Source organism: Aquarana catesbeiana, linkage group LG03 (genome assembly GCF_042186555.1).
Source record: "Aquarana catesbeiana isolate 2022-GZ linkage group LG03, ASM4218655v1, whole genome shotgun sequence".
In the NCBI taxonomy this organism is placed as follows: Eukaryota; Metazoa; Chordata; class Amphibia; order Anura; family Ranidae; genus Aquarana; species Aquarana catesbeiana.
In genome coordinates, this window is record NC_133326.1 from 407,817,508 (window position 1) to 407,843,709 (window position 26,202).

Consider the following 26,202-nt stretch of genomic DNA (forward strand, 5'->3'; position numbering starts at 1 on the left):
TAGAGCAAAAGCAGGTGTAAACAGGACTGTAAGTTAACCATTTTATTTAGTGACAGCGTTCAGAGAGCTTTAACAAAGCCTGTCCGAAGCCTCGCTTTGAAGCAAGTGTAAACTAGCCGTTCATGTGTGTTGAAGCTGAAGAAAGTGTAAATAAGCCCTTAATGAAATACAATCTTGTTATGATCACTGCTACCCACATATTCCTTTTAGGCTACATGCACTACATGTGTGATACTGTACATGCAGAAACCCTGCCCTGTGCAGTTGTTTCTCTATCCAAATTTAGTGTATGTTGTGCCTAGGTTGTGACCAACCTGATCTGTTATTTACCATTTCTGATTTAAGAAGTCTGGTGGGTTAATTGTTTTAGCCTGCTGCTTGAAAGAGTTTCCAGTAATCAGTGTGCAAAGGATTAACCACTAGGTTCTGCGTATGTAGTATATGACTCAGCCAATCCCTGATGGTTTTGTTAAGTGGTACAGTCTGGGGGCTTCTCCTTCCAAGGAAGTTTATGTGAGGAATTACAGTCAGGGCCATAAGCAATGTGGTGAGGGCCCTGGATACCAAGCATGACTGAAGGAAGCTGGGCTGAATAGAAATACTCTTTCCTGAAGAGGGTCACAGAGGAGCTTAGTCAAAGCTTTGGAAGAGGTATCTTTGCCAGGGGACTCAAATATTTTTGTCTGCTTACAGAGATAAAGAAGGGGTATTCAGGAATAAGGAAATGCTGTGACTATTCTCAAAGAATCACAGATTATTTGGCTGTCCTCAATCTATCAGCATCTATTTTTAGTGGTCGCTCTCAGATTATTGCTGATTCAGTATAGCTATATTTTGTTTCTTTTTTGGGCGGTATTCTCCACCCCTGAACCCTCTTTCCATTAAATGGAGCCCGATTATTGACAGATATTTGTTAAGGAGCTGTTGGGTCCAGATACAGGGCCGGTAGCCATGGGAATGATAAGAGAACCCAATTATTTCCCGTGATTCTCTAGGGAGTCATCGTCACATAAATAACGGAAGCTATTACCTAGAGTACTGCACACTGAAGTAATAATGGCCTGAGCATATTCTATGTAGGCTGAATGTATTAAATTAGATATCTGCTTAGAAAGGAAGCTGGCAGATTTTGTGGATGTTTCTGTAAGCCCAGTGAGGGAAGATTTTATATTACATTTTGCTGTCAAAGAATAGGGCCTTAGGCCCCTTCACACGGGGCGGATCCTCTCAGCGGAGTTCGCCAGCTCAGCGGTAGATCGATCCGTTGATCTCCGCTGAGCTGGTGGATGACAGGTCTGTCTCTGCTTACTGAGCAGGGAGGGACCTCTCAGAACTCCACTGATTTCTATGGGGAGATTGGATGAAAACAGACAGCATGCATGTTTTCATCAGATCTCATCCGATCCGATCCGCCAATATGAATGACAAACGTATCGCTATACATCTGCTTTGAGCGGATCAGATGGCAGACAGGTGTCAGCGGACTCATCTCCGCTGACATCAGCCTGCCCATAGAAGTCAATAGGTGGCCCGCTCGGATCTGCCTGAAAAACGGACAGGTGGATCCAAACGGTGAGAAAGGGGCCTTATGCACATGGGCGCATTTGGGCATGTAGTGTGAAGATACTGCATATTTCTGGGGCCTGGGATGTCCTAGAGCTGCATACAGCCACCCTTAGACATGAATTCACACAGATGTAATTTACTGAATGCAACTAATGGGCATTCAGTGCATTCATCACATCTGTAAGCCTGCACTATTTTACGCAAAAAGAGGTCATATAGCTGCATACAGCTGCCTTCACCCCTTCATGTCTGCAGGTGGCTGTACGCACCTCCAAGACATTCTGGGCACCAAAAAAATTACCCTATGTGCATGTAGCCTAAATTGTGGAAGAAAAGTGTTACATTGACATTTCTGTGTAAAAAACACACAAGCGGGGGCGCAACTCATGCATTACCACCATGATATTTATTAAATTCCAAATAGCAAATGGATACTCACAAACACAAAAAATCAACAGGCTAGTAACTTCATGTTTCAGCCTTGGGAGGTAGCATTTCAGGAGTCATGCGCCTACTATACCATACTGCCTGCCCCATGTACTCTGCAGAAAATTGGGCCTTAGGTGTTGGTGGTACCAGAACACTGTAAGCCCTCACAGTTACTCTTGTTTGGCCCAGGAATGGACCCTGATGTGAAATATTATATCAAGAATTGTAATTACATGCCCCCGTTAAACAGGGGCAGAAAAATTTGGCCTTGGGTGGTGGTGGTGGTGCCACAACACTGTAAGCCCTCACAGTTACTCTTGTTGGGCGCAGGAACGGGCCCTGAGTTGAAATATTATATCAAAAATTGTAATTACATGCCCCTGTTAAACAGGGGCAGAAAAATTGGGCCTTAGGGGGTGGTGGTGGTACCACAACACTGTAAGCCCTCACAGATACTCTTGTTGGGCACAGGAACGGGCCCTTCTGTGAAATATTATATACAAAATTGTAATTACATGCCCCTGTTAAACAGGGGCAGAAAAATTGGGCCTTGGGTGGTGGTGCCACAACACTGTATACCCTCACAGTTACTCTTGTTGGGCTCAGGAACGGACCTTGAGTTGAAATATTATATCAAAAATTGTAATTACATGCCCCTGTTAAACAGGGGCAGAAAAATTGGATCTTGGGTGGTGGTGGTGGTGCCCTAAACCAAAAATATTGTCGGAAGCTAGCATCATCATTATCATGATTGAGGAGGAATGGGATAGTCAGCATAGGCAGTCTTCAAGGGATCCCACATCGATAGCAAATTCAGTTACATCAGCATCAGGTGCTTGATAGCTGCTGATCCAAGACTGATTCATTTTTATGAATGTGAGCCTATCAACGGAGTCTGTGAACAAGTGCGCTCTTTGATCGGTTACAAACCCTCCAGCAGCACTGAATGTGCATTCAGAAAGCATGCTGGATTCAGGACAGGCCAGTAGCTCAATTGCATATTGAGCAAGTTCTGGCCAGTGGTCCATCCTCAAGACCCAGTAACCCAGTGGATGTTCTGTTGGAAAGGTCTCCAAGTCTGCTCTTGTCCATAGATATTCCTGCACCATGTAATGCAGACGCTGGCGATGGTTGGTTGAACCGGTCAGACCTTGGCGCTGAGGACTGAAAAATTGTTTAAATGCATCAGTCAGCCGACCACCTTCCTCTGACTGAACGAGGCCTAAGCAACACGTTGTCCAGCACCAGGAAATTGTAACCTCCCAGGGTCTGGAAATGCGTTGCACAAACCTTTCTTCAAGCCTCCAGAAGATGTTTCATCCTCTGCTCCCTCTGCGAAGGCAGGATGAGTTCTGCAACCTTTCCCTTGTAACGTGGATCAAGAAGGGTTACCAGCCAATAATGATCCCTCCCCTTGATATCACGAATCCTAGGGTTCTTTCGTAGGCTTTGCAGAATCAGGGAGGCCATGCAGGATAAGTTTGCAGAGGCATTGTATGACCGACGGAAATGACCACAGACCTTTCTGGCCTGCCTCAGGAGATCCTGTAAGCCTGGGTACATGCTCAAGAACCGCTGCACCACCAAATTCAGGATGTGTGCCAAACATGGAACATGGGTCAAGTGTCCCTGTTGGAGGGCGGAGAGAAGGTTGGTGCCATTGTCGCATACAACCATTCCTGGCTGAAGCTGATGTGTCGTCAACCATCTCTGAGCCTGCCCCTGCAGAGCTGATAGAATCTCTGCCCCAGTGTGGCTCCACTAGCATTTTGGAGGCATGGTTAGGGATGAGCCGAACACCCCCCTGTTCGGTTCGCACCAGAACATGCGAACAGGAAAAAAGTTCGTTCGAACACGCGAACACCGTTAAAGTCTATGGGACACGAACATGAATAATCAAAAGTGCTCATTTTAAAGGCTAATATGCAAGTTATTGTCATAAAAAGTGTTTGGGGACCTGGGTCCTGCCCCAGGGGACATGGATCAATGCAAAAAAAAGTTTTAAAAACGGCCGTTTTTTCAGGAGCAGTGATTTTAATAATGCTTAAAGTCAAACAATAAAAGTGTAATATCCCTTTAAATTTCGTACCTGGGGGGTGTCTATAGTATGCCTGTAAAGGGGCGCATGTTTCCTGTGTTTAGAACAGTCTGACAGCAAAATGACATTTTGAAGGAAAAAACTCATTTAAAACTACCCGCGGCTATTGCATTGCCGACAATACACATAGAAGTTAATTGATAAAAACGGCATGGGAATTCCCCAAAAGGGAACCCCGAACCAAAATAAAAAAAAAAAATGACGTGGGAGTCCCCCTAAATTCCATACCAGGCCCTTCAGGTCTGGTATGGATATTAAGGGGAACCCCTCGCCAAAAAAAAAAAAACGGCGTGGGGTCCCCCCAAAAATCCATACCAGACCCTTATCCGAGCACGCAACCTGGCAGGCCGCAGGAAAAGAGGGGGGACGAGAGTGCAGCCCCCCCCCTCCTGAACCGTACCAGGCCACATGCCCTCAACATTGGGAGGGTGCTTTGGGGTAGCCCCCCAAAACACCTTGTCCCCATGTTGATGAGGACAAGGGCCTCATCCCCACAACCCTGGCCGGTGGTTGTGGGGGTCTGCGGGCGGGGGGCTTATCGGAATCTGGAAGCCCCCTTTAACAAGGGGACCCCCAGATCCCGGCCCCCCCCTGTGTGAAATGGTAAGGGGGTACAAAAGTACCCCCACCATTTCACTAAAAAACTGTCAAAAATGTTAAAAATGACAAGAGACAGTTTTTGACAATTCCTTTATTTAAATACTTCTTCTTTCTTCCTTCATCTTCTGGCTCTTCTGGTTCTTCCTCCGGCGTTCTCGTCCAGCATCTCCTCCACGGCGTCTTCTATCTTCTTCTCCTCGGGCCGCTCCGCACCCATGGCATGGGGGGGAGGCTCCCGCTCTTCTCTTCATCTTCTTCATTTTCTTCTTTTCTTCTCTTCTTCTCTTCTTTTCTTCTTCATTTTCTTCTCTGGGCCGCTCCGCACCCATGCTGGCATGGAGGGAGGCTCCCGCTGTGTGACGGCGCTCCTCGTCTGACAGTTCTTAAATAACGGGGGGCGGGGCCACCCGGTGACCCCGCCCCCCTCTGACGCACGGGACATGACAAGACTTCCCTGTGGCATTCCCCGTGACGTCACAGGGAAGTCCCGTCAAGTCACCGTGCGTCAGAGGGGGGCGGGGTCACCAGGTGGCCCCGCCCCCGTTATTTAAGAACTGTCAGACGAGGAGCGCCGTCACACAGCGGGAGCCTCCCTCCATGCCAGCATGGGTGCGGAGCGGCCCGGAGAAGAAAATGAAGAAGAGAAGAAAAGAAGAAGAGAAGAAGAGAAGAAGATGAAGAAGAAGAGAAGAGCGGGAGCCTCCCCTCATGCCATGGGTGCGGAGCGGCCCGAGGAGAAGAAGATAGAAGACGCCGCGGAGGAGATGCTGGACGAGAACGCCGGAGGAAGAACCAGAAGAGCCAGAAGAACCAGAAGAACCAGAAGATGAAGGAAGATAGAAGAAAGAAGAAGTATTTAAATAAAGGAATTGTCAAAAACTGTCTCTTGTCATTTTTAACATTTTTGACAGTTTTTTAGTAAAATGGTAGGGGTACTTTTGTACCCCCTTACCATTTCACACAGGGGGGGGGGCCGGGATCTGGGGGTCCCCTTGTTAAAGGGGGCTTCCAGATTCCAAAAAGCCCCCCGCCCGCAGACCCCCACAACCACCGGCCAGGGTTGTGGGGATGAGGCCCCAAAGCACCCTCCCAATGTTGAGGGCATGTGGCCTGGTACGGTTCAGGAGGGGGGGGGGCCGCACTCTCGTCCCCCCCTCTTTTCCTGCGGCCTGCCAGGTTGCGTGCTCGGATAAGGGTCTGGTATGGATTTTTGGGGGGACCCCACGTCGTTTTTTTTTTTTTTTTTGGCGCGGGGTTCCCCTTAAAATCCATACCAGACCTGAAGGGTCTGGTATGGAATTTAGGGGGAACCCCACGTCATTTTTTTTTTTTTTATTTTGGCCGCGGTTCCCCTTAATATCCATATCAGACCTGAAGGGCCTGGTATGGAATTTAGGGGGACTCCCACGTCATTTTTTTTTTTAATTTTGGTTCGGGGTTCCCCTTTGGGGAATTCCCATGCCGTTTTTATCAATGAACTTCTATGTGTATTGTTGGCAATGCAATAGCCGCGGGTAGTTTTAAATGAGTTTTTTCCTTCAAAATGTCATTTTGCTGTCAGACTGTTCTAAACACAGGAAACATGCGCCCCTTTACAGGCATACTATAGACACCCCCCAGGTACGAAATTTAAAGGGATATTACACTTTTATTGTTTGACTTTAAGCATTATTAAAATCACTGCTCCTGAAAAAACGGCCGTTTTTAAAACTTTTTTTTGCATTGATCCATGTCCCCTGGGGCAGGACCCAGGTCCCCAAACACTTTTTATGACAATAACTTGCATATTAGCCTTTAAAATTAGCACTTTTGATTTCTCCCATAGACTTTTAAAGGGTGTTCCGCGGCATTCGAATTTGCCACGAACACCCCAAATTGTTCGCTGTTCGGCGAACTTGCGAACAGCCAATGTTCGAGTCGAACATGAGTTCGACTCGAACTCGAAGCTCATCCCTAGGCGTGGTGGCTGAACAAGCTCCAACAACACTGAACCCTGTCCTGCATCCTTCCCAGCTGCCAGCAGAGTTACCCAGTGCGCCTTGAAGGAAAGGTAACGTCCCTGTCCATGCCTGCTGAACCATGAGTCAGCGGTAATATGAACCTTACTGCTGACCGCCCTGTCCAACAAGGCCAAAACATTGCCTTCCACATGCCGGTAGAGAGCCGGAATGGCCTTCTGTGAAAAGAAATGGTGGTTTGGAACCTGCCACTGAGGTACAGCGCATTCCACAAACTCACGAAAGGGGGCAGTCTACCAGCTGAAAAGGCAGCAGTGCTAGCAAATTGGCCAAGATAGCATTTAGACGCTGAGCATGTGCATGGCTGGGACCGAATTTCTTTTTATGGTTCAGCAACTGGGGTAGGGAAATTTGCCTGCTAAAATCAGATTGTGGTGTACTGCTAGCAGACTAGCTGCAAGTACTTGGGACACCTATTGCTACACCTTCATTCCTCTCAGTGCAAGTTTTTGAGAGGACTGGAGATATTGTAGGGTTGGAGATCCCAGATGAGGAGCAAGGAGAAGTCCGCCTTTTTCTTTGATGTGGGTCTTTCAAGTGCTGTTGCCAACGGACTGCATGACGTGTCTGGTCAAGCATGCGGCGCCCATGCGGCTGCTGTTCTGGCCATGCTTGATCCGCTTCAGACATAGGTTGCAAACAGCAACGGTGCGATCTGCTGCACGCGTGTTGAAAAAGGCCCACACCAAGGAACTTTTAAAAGTCAGCGGGGAGTCAGCAGCTCCCTGCGCCTTTGGAGCTCATCGGTGTGAGGCAATAGGGTGGCTGCCCTTAAGCTGCCCCATAGAGGACATCCTGCCTCGTTGGAGTTGTGCCTCCTCCTCCTCCTCTCTTCTCTCAGGCACCATAGTACAGTCAGTGACCTCATCATCCCCTCCCTCCTCATCACTGGAGCAAACTTGGCAGTATGCTGCAGCTGGGGGAACATGACTGCCAGTTTCTTGTACTTCTGTGGCACCCCCTCTCTCTATGCTCACGTTACTCCCTTTCTCAACCTGGGAACCATCATCAGAGCCTTAAAATCGCTGCACATCCTCCAGCAGCATGTACCCAACACTGTGGTTGAATAATTCTGGGGACTCCTCCATGCATAGAGGGAGAAAGACCATCCATAGCGTGATACCATCACAACTGGCAAATTAGCAACACCACCTCTCAAAGAGGTGGTGCTGCTAATTTGCCAGTTGTGACGGTATCACGCTATGGATGGTCTTTCTCCCACTATATGTGGCTGGGTCTCGTGGTCTGTGTAAGGTCGTGTGGTGTCAGGAGGGGTCAGGGTATCCAATCCTATCATCCTATCATCCAACCTCCTGTCCATCAGCGGATCTCCCCTATGAGTAAAGGCCCTGGCTGGTTATAAGCCAACTGCCCGACTTACCTGCCAGCTGGTAAGCAGGTTTTTCTTCAGGTGGTGGCACGTTTGATATATTTTTTGATTTACCTTGGTGTTCGTCATTAGATTGCATTGGTCACCGTTCATCCAAGAACTATTGTATGGACTTTCCATTTGTAGCGCAGCTTTTCTTCCCCTCCATACAGTTTATTTGTGTTAACACATATTGAGCTGCTGCTTTTTGGACTTTACTTTCTGGTTTACAGTTATCGTGAATTTTAAATTATTTTCACATATGTTTCAATGTATACATTATTTTTGACCTAGCGCGTTTTTTTTTTCTATTGATCTCCTCCATGCATAATGGTGGGAATACAGAAGGAGTGACTGTGGACAAGGACCCGGCGGAATAGGCCGCTTTGGCAGCTGCGTTGGAAGGCAAACTACTCAAGGTGTGAGCCTGGGTGACAGAGGATGAGGAGGATGAGGACGGCTTTATTATCCACTTTACCAACTCTTCTGCATGTTGTGGCTCAATAACATGGCCAGAAGCAGAAAAAAAGGACAAGCGACCTGCAGAGGATGCACAATGTCCACGACCACCACTGTTGACTGTAGACACAGAGGTTGCTTGCCCTCTTTTAGTGGCCTGTGGGTGTCTACCTCTCCTTGGTGGCCTTCTGGACATGATGAATTTTTTGTTTTCCAACACCACACTACACTGTATTAGATACTGTGTACACCGCCTGAAGTGTATTAGAAACTGTACTCACTGTATTAGATCCTGTGTACACTGCCTGCACTGTATTAGAAACTGTACAATGGCTGCACTGTATTGTGTACTGTGTACACCACCAGAAGTGTAGTAGAAACCGTACACACTGTATTAGATACTGTGTACACTGCCTGCACTTTCTTAGAAACTGTACTACAGCTGCACTGTATTGTGTACTGTGTACACCACCAGAAGTGTAGTAGAAACTGTGCACACTGTATTAGATACTGTGTACAGGCAGTCCCCGGGTTACGAACACATTAAGGACTGTAGGTTTGTTCGTAAGTGGAATTTGTTCGTAAGTCGGAACACCACTTGTAAGTGTAACTTCCGCCTGTGCAAGGATGTGGGATGTTCTGATGGTCGCCTGTGCAGGGATGTGGAATGTTCTGGGCGCTTCTGGGGCTCTTCTGGCTATGCAGTACATGAAGTACTGCAGTGTGGAATGTGGCAAGATAGCTGCTCGGAGGTATCCAGGACCAGCGTGGAGCACAAGCAGCCGGGATTGAGGCCATTCGTAAGTAGGAGTCGTTCATAAGTGAGGTGTTCATAAGTCTGGGACTGCCTGTACACTGCCTGTGCTGTATTAGAAACTGTACTACAGCTGCACTGTATTGTGTACTGTGTACACCACCAGAAGTGTCGTAGAAACTGTACACACTGTATTAGATACTGTGTACACCACCAGAAAAGTAGTAGAAACTGTACACACTGTATTAGATACTGTGTACACTGCCTGCACTGTATTAGAAACTGTACAATGGCTGCAGTACACCACCTGCATTGTATTAGAAACTGTACAATGGCTGCACTGTATTTTATACTGTCTACACCACCAGAAGTGTAGTAGAAACTGTACACACTGTATTAGATACTGTGTACACCGCCTGAAGTGTATTAGAAACAGTACACCACAGAATGCACTGTAGATATAGGCTACACTGGATGCAAAGTATATATATATATGTATCTATATCTATATATAGATATAGATATATATATATATAGAGATATATATATATATATATATAGCAGTTTGATGCTTCTCTCTTACAGCTAATAATGTAAATAATAATGATAATATTATAATAATATGAAAATGTTATGGAGGAAAAACAGATTCTGTCTGACTTTTGTGAATGGCATGAAAGTTTAACAGATATTTTAATGGTCTGCTCTAATGAATTTATCATTTTAGAATGGTACAAAGGATATCTGGTAAAACAGAGAACACTAGAGGTAAGTTTCAATTTCTTCTATATTTCAAATAACCATCAAATATGTTCACAAGGGTTTATTTTCAGGTAGCCATGGGCTTAATGCTAAAGTAAAAAAATGTAAAACACACTCAGAGGTTGCTTTATGCCTAGGTGGACCCGTTGACACCAAAGTAATGAAATGGACTTTTATCAGAGGGTAATGAAACTCACTCTATATTTAAATCAAGTTTTCAGTCTGGTAATATAATTCATAATCAAAACACATTCCACTTATTTTAGGTAACACTTTTTCATGGCTTGCTTCTGCAACTGGAAGCAGGTCCACAACCCTAACAGGAATTGTACAGATCTGTTATGTGAGATACTTTGATATCCTTCTATCTGCTCATCTTCCTCTCATGAAAATTCCTTTGAAAAACAAATCGTTCATACTGGATTCCAACTTCAGTATCCTATAGGTAGTGGAGATCGAATAGTCAGTATTCACCCTTTCCCGTGTTCTTGTGTTATTTCTAATTGAAACAACATTGGCGTGTATTTAAAGCTGGACTCTGGGATTAACAAATATTGTCTATGTAAAAAAGGCATGTGTAGTCTTACTTAAATATTCAAGTGCTTTGTGCATTTCTTCAAGATATTTTCAGTAATTCAACATGAAACTTTGCCTCTGTGCAGGAGCGTTCTTCAATTACGACCAGTCAGTGTTGCTCTCCCTTACCTTTGTACAAGGTGACTGGTCTTGTCTCTGCTCCTTCTGTAGTTTTCTGTAGTAGATGGGCCTGTTAGGCCCCTCCCACAGCATTGCTCTCTGCACTGGCTCTGTATAGCAAAGTGATTATATCATTGCTATATTTACAAGGGAATAATTGAGTTTGCAAAAGCATTTGGTTCACATAAAGTGGATTTATATCCTTTGTGGCTATTGAAGAATATATTTAAAGAGACATTTTTGTATTGGGAATTCAGCTTAAGGCTGGATTCACACCAGTCCGGTGCGAATTCCGGCTCCGTTCTCTGTGCAAAGAGAAAAAGCAGCTGTTCAGCGCTTCCTCTCAGTTGTAGCTGCGGATCAGCTGAGTAGGGAAAGGGGGAGGTGTAGTGAGGAGGGGGAGAGAATGCCTATTCACAACAGAACACATCTGCGAATCAGATGCGTTCCCATAAAAGAATATTTGCCTGCAATTCGCACCGCACTGCCTAGAAAACGCACACTTTTTTGGGCAATGCAGAGTGCGAATGCAAGCACATATGTGAACCAGACTGATTGAAAGTAATAGATTTTAAAATGTTCTGCGAATTGGATGCGGTGTAAGAGGCATCCAATTCACATAGGTGTGAACCCAGCCTTAAAGTGGAACTACAAACCAAGCCTTTTTTTTAGGAGTAAGGAACAGTTAAAATCCAACTGTGATATTTGTCATTCTAATGTCTGCCCTATACAGAATGTTAAGGGAATTATGTTTCTATGATTCAATCAATGTTGCATGTTTTACCATTGCCTTGCAAAAACACCTATTCCACTGATATGAAATATTGCTCTTTATTTGGCTATAGTTTTAAGAGACTGCATTCATGTAATTTTTTTTGTACATTTATTACAGCATAACTCCCCGAAAAATAAGTGTGCCATTTTTTCTTCTTTCTACAGGGGATATTCCCTAAGTCTTTTATTCACATCAAGGATGTTACAATTCAAAAGAAAAGGTAACATTGTCATTTCAAATTTTATTACATTTATGGCCTAAGAAGAGTCTTTTTCTTAAAGCCCAGTTGAAACTTTAAAACAAAAGTTAGAAATAACATTGGGATTTAGCTAAATAGTAAAAAAGCAGAGTCTCATCTTACTTTTGCCCAACAGTGCCTTGTGAGATCATATGTGTATAAAACACATATAATCTTTTCCAAATCTTCGAGGGACTGCTGCAAAACTGTTTAAATACATTCTGAGTGGTTACAATGTTTAAACTACTCTGCCACTGACTGATTTCAATGCTGCTCCTAACATTAGGAGAGTTTACAATAGACTGATTGTTTGAAATGGAAGCATAGTATATATATATATATATATATATATATATATATATATATATTTATATTTATAATTTAATATATTTATATATAGTTTATATATAGTTTTATATATTGTTTAATATATATATGGTACTAGTGTAAAGACATTATACACTTTCAAATGTTTTTGTTGTTTTAAATAGGTATTAGTCATAGTTCACACCGGTGCGACTTGTCATGCAATTTGACAGGTCAAATCGCATGACAAGTCACACCCTATTGTCAGCAATGGAACTGGTTAAATTGGTGTGACGCTGACTTTGCAGTACTGCACCAATTTGACAATGTAGTTTCTGTGCTACTTTTGGCATTTTCAGGTGCGGCTTGAATAGACACCTGTGCATGAAGTCGCACAGATGGTAGCCAGGCCGCACCTGAAGTGGCACTGACATGCAGCTTTGAAACCATGCAATTTCAAAGCTGCATTCAGTGTGAACCAGGGCTTACGGTTGTTTTCCTTACTATGTAACAATGGGCTCACATGTTGCGGCTGCAGTTTTTAGTGTCATGGCCGACCTATTCTCCTATGTCCATGTATTAATTAACTGAGCTTGTCCCTAGGGGGGCAGACAAGTTCTTGTTCCAGGTCACACAGTATTAAGTGCATACCTTGATATTTCCTCTGTGTTGCATCAGAAATGAGGGAGTGCTAATTTAAAAAAAAAAAAAAAAACATCTTCCTTCTACATGGTGAGCTCTCTGTGTGTTAGTGCAACCATGTGGGTCTGATGCACAGATCAGGAAGCAGACAGACTTGTCTGTTCATCGGACCTGTGTGGATGTATACCCTGAAATGCACAAGGAGGTCCATGCAACCAGACACCTGTTGTTGATATCAAAAAGCTGCATGGAGGCCCCTGCATGGGACACCTGCAGCTGAAAACAGCCCTTTGCATTGCCAAATAGATTGGTAATTATTGAGTGAATAAGGCCTTACCCTCACTTTGATTCCAGGTGACATTGGTGATCAGAACTCTTTCCAAAGTTGGGAAGAAGTAGTAAAGTGTGTGTGTGTGTGTGTGTGTGTGTTGGGGGCAGTGGGACAGAGAGAAGAATTTCTGCTGAGAGGGTATAAGCTCATGAATGGTGTGATGTGTACAGATTTTCTGTAATAAATAAATTAAATGCAATAAAAATAAACATATTTGCACATACAGTATATAAAAAGTGCCCCTTAGCACTTCTAAGTTCTCCGACAGATGTAAGGTTGAATTGCTTCGCAGTTGCAGCATAGGAGAGGAATTAGATGGAAATTTGGCCACACAATTCCGCAAAACTAAAACTGTCACTTTAAGACCCCAAACTAATACTGACATTTTTGCTTGCAAAATGCACAAGATTTGTTATGCAGTTGTGTTAATAAATGTTCTCCAATGTGTATGATCATTCTTTCTGTTTGTCTTTTTAGGAATACAGAACACATTGTGCCGGCTGAAATTCCATTGGTACGAGAAGTTACAGCTACCCTACGGGAATGGGGCAACATTTGGAGACAGCTGTATACAGTAAGAAATGTTATGTATTTATTAATTGCAGAATACTGATCACAGATAAATATATCTGTCTAAACATTTTTTATTACTAGTGTGAAGTAGTGAAGGAAAAAAGTTTCTGTATGTTTAACCACTTCAGCCCCGGAAGGATTTACCCCCTTCCTTTTTTTTTAAATTTCTTTATTTTGTTATACAGAAGGCATAGATACATAGTCCAGAATACAGTAGGTCACACATTCCATACAGTAATACTTTTTGAGTCATATAAAGTGAGATTGTACACCAAGATCAAGTTATTCACCAAACAAGTGTGATATTATACATATGTTCTAGCCACAAATATATCTTTTCCATACATAGTAAATGAAGGTTGCCTACCAATGGGCCTCCTTGCATGAACCTTGAACTGGTTGAGAACAGTTTTTGATATGTCATGTAATGTTTAAACCTTTGAAGACAAGTATGTTTTTTCCTATATAGGTGGGTGTTTCCTGCTCACCATAAATAATATCTTCTCATTAAAGTCGTTATCGCCGTCACCACGGCTGCTTAGTGAGCTGAACAGTACAAAAGAAGTTACAGAGGAGGAAAGGATGGAGAATGGGAGGGAAAGCGGGGTAGACGAAGGATAAGGAAGGCTTGGAGAAAGGGAGAGGAAGAGGCCAAGAAAGAGGAGGTTGGAAAGGAATGGCTGCGACATAGCCCCCACATCGACCCCATTCGCCAGATCCCAGGAGGGTGTGTACAGGTATCTGTTTTAATAGAATCAGCGGGGTTTTAACCTCAGGTAGATGAGGACTGTGCCTGAGCTATGTCCTGTAGATATGTGTTTGTGCCGACAAAATATCTCCAGGGTCTCCATTTGTCGTTAAATTGTTCCTCCTTGTTTTGTATGGTTGCCGTCAGTTCCTCCATACGTAAGATACAGTTAACTTTTGAATACCACAGGACCCTGGTTGGTGGGAGGGGATCTCGCCAGAGCGCTGGAATGCATGCTTTCGCTGCGTTCAGAAGTTGCATTGTCAGTGTTTTCTTGTACTTTTGGATTGGTCTCGTGGTTAGGTGTAGAAGGCATGCGGCTGGGTTGTCCCTGAGATCGACCGAGGTCAAACTCTGGATAGTCGAAATCACCGCCTCCCAAAAGGGTCTCAGGAGTGGACACGACCAAAAGACGTGTAGCATATTTCCAACTTCCCTGTCGCATCGCCAACACCTATCCGACAGCGAAGGGTTCATTTTGTGTAACATGTATGGGACTCTGTACCACCTGGTCAGGATTTTGTATCCCGATTCTTGATAATGGCTCGCAATCGAGGACTTGTGTGCCAAAACCAAGACCTTCTCCCTTTGCTGGGTAGAAAACTGAATCTCCAGGTCTCTTTCCCATTTCAGTAGGAACTCTGGAGTCGTGTCCTCCCCCTGGCCCGTGAGCAGACTGTATAGGAATGAGAGTGTGTGCCTTATAGGTTCCCCAGATTTACAAAGAGATTCCAGAGGAGTGTGACCGCGAGGGACATAAGGGACCTTTTGAATAGTCTTCATAAAGTGCCGAAGTTGAAGAGTGCTGAGACTGTCTAATGGAGGATCAATGAGTCTAGAAAGAGTGGAGACAGTTGGAAGCTCTCCCCGGGGCCAAATCTCACCTAGGGACTGCTTCTCAAAATTAGTTAATTGTCTCAATCTACAACTTGTGAGTCCGGGGGTAAAGTCTGGGTTGCCTATAATAGGTGTCATGGGGGAGGGTAACGGTGATAGGTCTGTGGTACGGAATATTTTCCTTGCCACCAGGAGGGTGGCTCCTATTAGCGGATGGGATTTCAAGTCCGCCGGAGGTGGGGACATGAGCCACGGGGACGAGAGTAAGGGGATAGAGGAATCCTCAATTTCCATTCCCACCCATTGTTTGGAGTACCTGTTACAGTGCCAATCGGCAATCCTTGCCAAGTGAACCGCTTGGTAGTATCGAAAGATATCCGGGAGACCTATGCCCCCCTTTTCCTTGGGTTTGGTCAGTGTTTGCATTTTTGTTCTGGGTGATTAATGAGACCGGATAAACTCCCTAATGGTAGACTGAATTTGCTTAAAGAAGGTAGTTGGTAACTTTATCGGTAATGTTTGAAGTATATATAAAACCCGGGGCAAGGCCGTCATTTTCAAGGCGTTACACCGCCCAAACCAGGTCAAAGTGAGTTTGTGCCACGTCTGGAGATCTATCTTAAGTCTCTGAAGTAAGGGTAAGAAGTTACTGGTGTACAGGTGTGCCAAGTCCGGAGTGATGTCCACCCCCAGGTAGCGGATAGATTTCTCCGCCCACCGAAAGGGGAAGGATTTGCTCATAATTACTGCTTCCGTGGCTGGTATAGTGATATTCAACACCGCGGACTTGGCACAGTTGACTTTAAAACTTGATACTTCCCCATATACCCGTAGGGCTGACAAGATGTTGGGCAATGTGATCCGTGGGTTGGAGACGAAAAAAATCAGATCATCGGCGAAGGCCGCGATTTTGTGGTGTCCAGAGGACTTCATAATCCCTGTTATATTGGGATTCCCACGGATGCTACACATGAACGGTTCGAGGGTCAGAATAAAAACTAGTGGAGACAGGGGGCACCCCTGTCTCGTCCCGTTAGAGATGTCAAAGAATTCCGAACGCCACTCGTTAACCGCCGCTGAGGGAGCCGAGTATAGAGACGATATCCAGCCTCTCATGTTTGGGCCCACACCAATGTGTTCCAGAGTGGCCCGCATAAAATGCCAGGCCACCCTGTCAAAAGCCTTTTCCGCATCTGTAGAGAGTAGGAGAAAAGGCATCTTGACCGACCGTGCTGCATGTATAAGATTGAGAACCCTAATGGTATTGTCTCTCGACTCCCTCAGCGGCACGAACCCTGCCTGGTCCAAGTGGATCAGATGTGGGATATGCGGTAAGATTCTATTGGCAAGAATTTTGGAGAATAATTTAAGATCTACGTTAAGCAACGCAATCGGGCGGTAATTACTGCAGTGGTTAGGGTCTTTCCCTTCTTTTGGGATCAGGGATATAAATGCCCGAAGGGAGTCTACCATGCTAGTACTACCCTCCTTTAATGTATTGTATGCTTTCAGAAAGTGTGGCGATAAATTAGGCCCAAAGGTCTGGTAGTAGGTCAGGGTGAAGCCATCCGGCCCCGGTGCTTTCCTGGGTTTCGTTTGTGCCAGGGCTAGCAAGAGTTCTTCAGGTGTGATGTCCGCCTCCAAGGCGTCACCTACATCTGCTGGTAGAGTAGGCATACCCGAAGACCTGATGTATTCACCCGCTGCCCCCTCCTTCTCCGCCAGAGATCTAACAGGTTCCCCCCTGTGTAAGTTGTATAGTTGTTGATAATAAGCAGCAAATTTGTTGGCTATGTCCCTGGAGGTATGAACTTTTGACCCCTGTGAGGTCACTATAGAGGGAATGTAGGTGCGTTGTCTCGGGCCACGTAGAAGTCTGGCCAACATGGTACCTGGCTTATTGGAGAATTCGAACATAGACCTTCTGGCCCAGGCCAGGTTCTGTAACGTTTTATGGTACAAAAGGTCTTTCAAATCACCTCTAGCCTTCAATAAGGCCTTGAGGTGTGTTTCCGCCAGAGACTTCTTGTGTAGTAGCTCAAGAGTCCGCACCTGAGATATCAAAAGATCAATCTGCTTGGTTCTTTCCCTTTTTTTTGCAGTCCCAATCCTAATCAATTCCCCTCTTATTACACATTTATGGGCCTCCCCACACTGTCATTGGAGACAGCGAGGGGTCTGTGTTTTCTGAGAAATAATTAGTTAGTGACCTACTTATCTCTTCATGTACTTCCGGGATTTGTAACAGTGACTCGTTTAGTTTCCATGTCGGGGGGGATCTGAGTTCTGTATCCCAGCCTAGGATTACATGGATGGGAGCATGGTCTGATAGAGAAATGTAGTCGATTTGGGATGAGGTGACATATGGGAGATCTTTATGCTGGATCTGAAAGAAGTCTATCCTGGAGTAGGTACCACGCACCGCTGAGAAGTAGGTATAATCCCTCCCCCCAGGGTGCATGATCCTCCAGGGGTCAACCAACTGCAAGCCGGCCAATTCCAGCTTGAGTTTTTTCAGGTATGCGAAGGACAAATGAGACGCCCCTCTCGAAACGTCTAAAAGTGGCTCTGGAGCAAAATTAAAATCCCCGCCCATCAGGAACAGACCCTCTCGGAAATCTAGGATTAAGGGAATGAGTGATCGCAAGAAGGTCAGGTGGTCAGAATTAGGGAAATAGACGTTAACCAGGGTCACTGTGGTATTTCTGATTTTGCCTTTTAAGAGTAAATAACGCCCTAGTGGGTCTGCTCTCTCTTCCAGCAGTGTCCACGTCAAAGATCTGGCTATCAATATGCTGACCCCCTTCGATTTAGATAAAGGGGAGGGAGCATGGTATACGTTGGGAAAGTCCCTGTTGCAAAGTCTGGGTACTGCCAACTGTTTGAAATGCGTTTCCTGGATGAACGCCACCTGTGAGCGCGTTTTTTTAAGATCTGAGAGCACTCTGTAGCGTTTTTCCAGTGTAGCCAGACCCCTAACATTGAGGGAGGTAAATTTTATCTCCTCTCGTGGGCGTGAACCCGGGGGAACTCCTGGGGGGGCCATGTCGCGCACCAAGATCAAACAATAAATATAAAAAATAAAAATAGGTCAGAAGGGTATAAAGCGGGTGGTAGGGGGAGGGGGGAGCGTTGCAGTCGAGAAAGAGAGGGGGAGGGAAAATTGGGGACGGAAAGAGGGGGGCTAGGACCGGGGGGGAGGACAGGAGATGAGAAGTAGAATGAAGTGGAGCTGAAAAAAGATGAAGGATAATACTAAGAAGGACAAATAAATGATCCAACTGTTGCTATACAAAGCCTTGCGCACGTATGCGCTACCTATTAGTGGGTGTGGAAGACTAGACTCTGCGACACAGCGGGAGGCGTGTCGACAGGAGAGAACCGGTATGATAGGAGATACCAGACTATTAACGCTATAGGCAGAAAACCCAATAAAAGTCCAAAAACAACTCTGGTTCTATGTTGTAGAACCTTCAGGCTGTGTATATGCAACCTTCTGCAGTGCAGTGTATCTGATCGCAGAGAGTTACATATATCCCCTTCCTATTACAAGTTAACTATCACAGTTATCTTTGATATCTAGCAGCTAAAAAATAATAAACTATATACATTTCCGTGCCTTTGGAATCAGGGCTCTCCCGGCGCCGCCACCCCATGTCTCCAACCAAAAAATAAAAGAAAAAAGATAAACGGAGGGTAACAAAAATGCCCTTAGGAGAACTGTGGAGCTACGAGGGGGAGGCGCGGCGAGAAGGCCCCAATATCATTTGGGTCTAAACAACCATTTTAGGCTTTGCATCCCTGCACTGAGGGATAAAGAGTTTCATCAACATACATACAATAAGCCCCTTAAACTATTTATGACCCACTCACGGAACTGTGAGGGTATGTTGTGAGTTCAGAAAGGATATCAATGTGGTCTAGATCTCCGGAGTCTTCAAGAGACCCCTTCTTGCTTCTCTGTCAGTTCCATTCGGCTCCGGTAGGTTCGATCAAGATTCCGGCGAGGTGGGGTTGTCTCTCGGGGATATCCTGGATCTTGAGCGCCATTGTCGTCTGCTAGATCTTTGGGGTCTTGGAGATGCAGATCGCGAGCTATTGAAGGTGGTTGAGAAGTCAAGCCAGTTGGGTATAGAAAAACCGGGGATCGCCAAGAATCTGAACAAATCCGGTAGTTGGTCCGGCCAACGCAGCACAAAAGAGTTGTTCCCTTTCAGCACAATCAAATGGAAGGGGTGACCCCATCTGTATGTGGCTCCTGCTGTTCTGATTGCTTCGAGTAGTGGTCGTAGTTGACCTCTCATGCGCAGGGTGAGCCGCGATAAATCTGGGAAAAGTTGCACCGATGCACCATCAAAGTCCAGAGGGCCCTGGATCCATGCCCTTCGCAATATTTCTTCCTTGATTGTGTAGCAATGAACTCTCGCCAATACGTCTCTCGGTGCGAGATCGTCTCCTCCCCTAGGACCCTGCACACGATGCACACGGTCCAATTCCAACTCATCTGTAGGTGGTTTGTCCAGTAATCGATTAAATATGGCCACTATCGTAGCTCTAAGATCACCTCCTGATGTGGCTTCAGGCAGGCCGCGCACTCTGATGTTGTTTCTCCTGCTGCGATTTTCGCCATCATCTATGGAAAGTTGCATCAGGATCAGGCGCCTTTTATAATCTACTTGAGCCTTTTCCATGTCTGACATTCTGGATTCTAGCAGAGAAGTGGAAGTTTCCACCTCAGATACCCTAGAGTCAACAGTATCTATCCTCTGCTTAAGGTCATGGATTTCTTTAGATAGGGTATTCACAATAGTAGCTGCAGATTCAGAGATGTCTTTTTTAGTGGGGAGAATGGCGATCAACTCCTTCCAGCCTTCAAGGAATGCTGGCCCCTGTGTGCTGGCGGTCTGTACAAATGGGCAGCTATCCATCCCTGGGATTTCTGGGGAAAGGATCGGGGAGTCTGGTCTGTTAGGGATAGATCCGTTACCTTGAGAGGCACCGGGGAGCCCTTTGCCTGTCTTTTTGAGCGATGCTGTGCCTGTGTTGTTAGTGCGCGGCGGCGCCATCTTGGATTCCGGGGCCTGTGACGGAGTGGCCGAATTCCGCAGAAAATAAGCTGCAATGTCTGCGGTTTTGTTGGCTGCGGGTGATCCCGGAGCTCTGTCCGTCATGGACATGTAGTTGTTCACACGGTAAGTGCGCTAGATCCGCTTCCTAGCCTGTACGAAGCACGGAGCTCCCAGAAGAAGCAGCCTCACAGCGCCATTGCCAAGCCACGCTTTTACCCCCTTCCTGACCAGAGCACTTTTTACAATTTGGCACTGCGTCGCTTTAACTGCTAATTGTGCGGTCATGCAATGCTGTACCCAAACGAAATTTGCGTCCTTTTCTTCCCACAAATAGAGATTTCTTTTGATGGTATTTGATCACCTCTGCCATTTTTATTTTTTGCGCTATAAACGGAAAAAGACAGAAAATTTTGAAAAAAAAGATATTTTCTACTTTTTGTTAAAAAAAATCCAATAAACTCAATTTTAGTCATACATTGCTAAACAGCAATGTCTTTGGTAAAAAAAATGTTAATAAGTGTATATTTATTGGTTTGCGCAAACGTTATAGCATCTACAAGCTAGGGTACATTTACAGGAATTTACACAACTTTTAGTTTATGACTGCCTATGTCATTTCTTGAGGTGCTAAAATGGAAGGGCAGTACAAAACCCCCCCAAATGACCCCATTTTGGAAAGTAGACACCCCAAGGAAATTGCTGAGAGGCATGTTGAGCCCATTGAATATTCATTTTCTCTTTCCCGCAACTTGTGTCACAATATAAAATATTCCATGGACTCGACATGCCTCTCAGCAAATAGCTTGGGGTATCTATTTTCCAAAATGGGGTCATTTGGGGGGTTTTGAACTGTCCTGGCATTTTATGAACAACATTTAGAAGCTTATGTCACACATCACCCACTCTTCTAACCACTTGAAGACAAAGCCCTTTCTGATACTTTTTGTTTACATGAAAAATTATTTTTTTTTGCAAGAAAATTACTTTGAACCCCCAAACATTATATATTTTTTTAAAGCAAATGCCCTACAGATTAAAATGGTGGGTGTTTCATTTTTTTTTTACACAGTATTTGCGCAGCGATTTTTCAAACGCATTTTTTGGGGAAAAAACAAACTTTTTAAAATTTTAATGCACTAAAACACACTATATTGCCCAAATGTTTGATGGAATAAAAAAGATGATCTTAGGCCGAGCACATGGATACCAAACATGACATGTTTTAAAATTGCGCACAAGCGTGCAGTGGCAACAAAATAAATACATTTTTAAAAGCCTTTAAAAGCCTTTACAGGTTACCACTTTAGATTTACAGAGGAGGTCTACTGCTAAAATTACTGCCCTCGATCTGACCTTCGCGGTGATACCTCACATGCATGGTGCAATTGCTGTTTACATTTGACGCCAAACCAACGCTTGCGTTCGCCTTAGCACGAGAGTAGGGGGGGACAGGGGTGCTTTTTTTTTTATTTTATTTTTTTTTTTTTTTTTGCTTTTTTATCTTATTTTTAAACTGTTCCTTTAATTTTTTTTCTTTTAATCATTTTTATTGTTATCTCAGGGAATGTAAATATCCCCTATGATAGCAATAGGTAGTGACAGGTACTCTTTTTTGAAAAAATTGGGGTCTGTTAGACCTTAGATCTCTCCTCTGCCCTCAAAGCATCTGACCACACCAAGATCGGTGTGATAAAATGCTTTCCCAATTTCCCAATGGCGCTGTTTACATCCGGCGAAATCTAAGTCATGAAATGCTCGTAGCTTCCGGTTTCTTAGGCCATAGAGATGTTTGGAGCCATTCTGGTCTCTGATCAGCTCTATGGTCAGCTGGCTGAATCACCGGCTGCATTCTCAGGTTCCCTGTTGAGACAGGAGAGCCAGAGAAAAACACGGAAGACGGTGGAGGGGGGGCATTCCCTCCCACTGCTTGTAAAAGCAGTCTAGAGGCTAATTAGCCGCTAGGATTGCTTTTACATGAAAGCCGACCATTGGCTGAAAATAATGATACCAAGATGATACCTAAACCTGCAGGCATCATTCTGGTATAACCACTCAAAGTCGTGAATGGCGTACCTGAAGACAAAAAAATGGTTAACAATAAAACACAGTAAACGGTAAAGTATAAAAAATTGCATACCTGAAAAGCAAACACGATAAAACATAATAACAATAAAACATTGCAGAATAGAATACAGTAAAAAAGAGCAGAACAATAGAGAGAGAATAGAGAGAGAGAGAACAATAAAACGACAACTATTTTTTAAATTTTATATATATATATATATTTTTTTTTTACACATTTTTTGTAACTAACTTTTATAACTGTAACCGGTTCCAGGTTCGGGTCTCTCAAAATGCGATGGCATCTTGGGAGACCCTGTGAAAGTGTGCCTTGTCTGTGCAATGCTGTACCCTACGCTAATACTCAACTAGTGTATGGTAGCGTTCAAAACATTCATCAATGCAAAGACTAGGATTGTCAGGACAGGAGGGAAAATAATAGCGGGTGTCATGCCTATATCTGCGCTTGCTGCAGACACAACATCTTTTTTGGGGGGTTCATTGGGTAGGGGTACTCGGGAGGACATAAAAATGCCTCTCATGCAGCCGACTGCATTTGGTTGGGGATGTGAATGGGGGAAGTACGGGTGCTGCAGAAGTGGTGGGTTCCCAATTAGGATTGGCAAATGCAGCAAGAAGGGCATTATGGGCATGACGGCCTGTGTTTGTCTTCTTCTTGGTGGCAGCGGGACACTACTTGTGCTTGCCACCTCGCCAGCTTGAACTGCATTTATGGGACTCGCCACGTCACCAAGTGTTACTGCAGTGCTGGTTTGACTACGACCGGGGTGTACTAGGCCGCTGGTGCTTGCCACCAAAACGCTACCAGAAAAACTGTTAGTGATCGCAGGGATCAGGCCTGACTCTGCGAACGCTGCAGTTATGTGTTTAGTGTTTTGTAAGTGACAGTGATCGATCCGTACTGAACTTGGGTGGGCTGGGCGGAGGGGCTAATCCCGCTAACACTGCGTTTTTGGGAACCCTAAACTGCTGGGGACGCTAGTATAGATCTGATCGGATCAGATATTGATCCGTTCAGATACTATACCACTAAGGGAGGCGTATGCTGCGTGCGTGGGTGTTAGCGGTACTGGCGCTAACCTGACGCTGTCTGGGGTGACGCATATCACCGCCGGGCGATCAGGGGGATAAACCTTTATTAGGTAATAAACGGCGGGTGCCCTGACACTATAAAAAATAAACGAACTAACCAGCATCACCCGTAACAGTTATACGGTGATCAGTGGTGAAAGGGTTAACTAGGGGGCAATCAAGGGGTTAAAACATTTATTAGGTAGTATATGAGGGTCCCTGTCGCTATAAAATGCTGACGGCGAGCCTAAATATTTACCTCCCTAACTAGCGTCACCAGTGACACTAATACAGCGATCAGAAAAATGATCGCTTAGCGACACTGGCGATAGGGGGTGATCAAGGGGTTAAAACTTTATTGGGGGGGTTAGGGGGGTATCCTAGACCTAAAGGGGGCTAACACTAACTGCCCTACCACACTAACTGTCACAAACTGACACCAATGCAGTAATCAGAAAAAAAAAAAAACTGCTTGGTGTCAGTGTGACAGGGGGGTGGAGGGGTGATTGGGGGGTGATAGGGGGGGGATTGGGGGGGTAAAGGGGGTGTATTGTGTGCCTGGCATGTTCTACTGTGATGTGTTGTGTTGGTGCACTCACATTACAGTCTTCTCTTCTCGGCGCCAGAACAGAAAATGCCGAGCCGAGGAGAGATGACATAATTTCCTCTGCCTCTGTGTACAATACAGAGGCAGGGAAATGATCTGATAGGAGCGATCGCGAGGGGGGGGCCACAAATGGATGGCCTCCCCCTCACCTCCGATCGCCGGGGAAGATTTGCCGACCGCCTCGGACACCAGGAGGGTCCGATCGGACCCCCCGCCCGCGGGAAGGCAAGGACGTACCTGTAAATTCTTTTGCCTGCCCGTGCCATTCTGCCGATGTACATCGTCGCGCAGCAGTCAGCAACTGGTTAATATTCATGTTCTTCAGAAAGCTTCAAAAAAGTACATCACCTGAATTAACGTGTAATTAATAGTTCCCACGTGCACCCTCTGCTATATATCGTAATATTATAAATTCAGCATTGGCTAGTGGTATCAGCAGCATATAAAGAAATGCTTTTGTCATGTGCAGGCCTTTGTACTTAGTTTAGACCATTAATATGAAAGATCATATGAAAGAAATTTATATTTTTCTTGTAGTAGGGTAAGGTGTCTTAATAGTGTAAAGTTGCATACACATGATCGAATGTTCGATGACAGGCTGCTGGTGGTAAATCCAACCATGTGTATGCTCCATCGGACAATTGTCAGATTTTCTGCAGACAAATGTTGTCTAGCAGGTTTTAAAAATTTCCACAAATGTCTGTCGGATTTTCCGAGCGTGTGTAAACAAGTCCGTCTGACAAAAGTGCAAAGTAGAAACACGCATCCTCAGAAGCAAGGACGAGCCGGAAGTGGTCAGTCTTGTAAACTAGAGTTGGTAATGGAGAATTAACATTCGTGAGGTGGCAAATTATGAATTCTCAAAATGCAGTGCACATAATGCACATAATGAAGCTGCTTTGCTGGTGATACTGATGGAGTTATTGCAAACAAATTTGCAAAGGCTTTTTTTTCTAGTGATATCAAGAATAATATTATTATGCTTTTTTTTTTTTATTTGGGCAAGTTACCACAACACCATTATCCCGTAGTTTTTAAGATCAAAGATACAGCTATGTTGGTGTCCCTTGTTAATTTTACATTGTATTTTTTAAATGTAACTGCCTACTCCCAAACTGTTATTTGAAGTAAAACACATAGCCAAGTATTATTCGCCACAATTTTTTTATTGTGCATTAAAAGAATAAAACAAATAAAATTATAAAAAGTGCATTCTATGCGTCCAAAAATATAGAAAATATACCAAATCAAATCATTATTCAACCAAAAAAATAATCTCAAAGCAATAACTCCAAGGCCAATAATAAATAACACGCTATCTCCTCCGATTCCGCAACATGGCTGGTTGACAAATGGCCATTCAGAAACTAACTGAAAATCGCGAAATGAAAAGTGCGAAATGAAAAGCGCGAATCGAGACTCATCAAACTTCTACTAACATGAAATTAGCAGAAGGAGCCCAAAGGGTGGCACTAAAGAGCTGAAAAACAATGTAGTATGTCCCTACGTTCGTATTTGTTGGGCGACAATTCCTTGCCGTTTGTATGCAAGACAAGTTTGGGCCAACACCCTTTGGACAAAAGTCCATGGTTTTGTTGGCCAACAATCCGATCGTGTGTACGAGGCTTTAGCCTCCAGGAAGTTTTTTCTTTCCTCCATCAAAAGTGCAATAGTTGCACATCAGTCTTTTTAGCTTTCATATCTAAGTACCTATGTCATTTTAGCTCTACTATTTAAAAAAAATCAAATTTACCTGTCATATCTTATCTGAAGGTCTTAACATTCCTGTGTGGGTAGATATTGAAACATATCTTCAGGTTAATTGTTACATTAAAGACTTTGGTGGAAAACAGGGCTTTATATTTACTGCACATTATATATCCCTTCATCACATGCTGCTACTTATATCATACTAAGCCCCGGTTCACACTGAGGCAGCGCGACTTGCAGCGCGACTGCCTCAGGCGACCTGGACACGACAGGGGCGGCGACTTGCAAAACGACTTCTATATAGAAGTCTATGCAAGTCGCCTCAAGTCGCCCCCAAAGTAGTACAGGAACCTTTTTCTAAGTCGGAGCAACTTGCGTCGCTCCGATTAGAACGGTTCCATTGTACAGAACGGGACGCTACTTGTCAGGCGGCTAGGTCGCCTGACAAGTCATCCTAGTGTG

The 26,202-nt window shown here is 44.7% G+C and overlaps 1 protein-coding gene across 2 annotated transcripts in view; it reads left to right on the forward strand.

Annotated features, from left to right (window-relative positions):
- The window catches only part of DOCK2 (dedicator of cytokinesis 2), a 475,532-nt gene that overhangs the window by 66,763 nt on the left and 382,567 nt on the right, over window positions 1–26,202 (forward strand). For both annotated transcript variants that reach the window (XM_073620719.1, XM_073620720.1), the window contains exons 3-5: window positions 10,021–10,061; window positions 11,691–11,746; window positions 13,521–13,617. In XM_073620719.1, coding sequence (XP_073476820.1) covers window positions 10,021–10,061; window positions 11,691–11,746; window positions 13,521–13,617 — 194 coding nt within the window. The remainder of the gene's footprint in view (window positions 1–10,020; window positions 10,062–11,690; window positions 11,747–13,520; window positions 13,618–26,202) is intronic.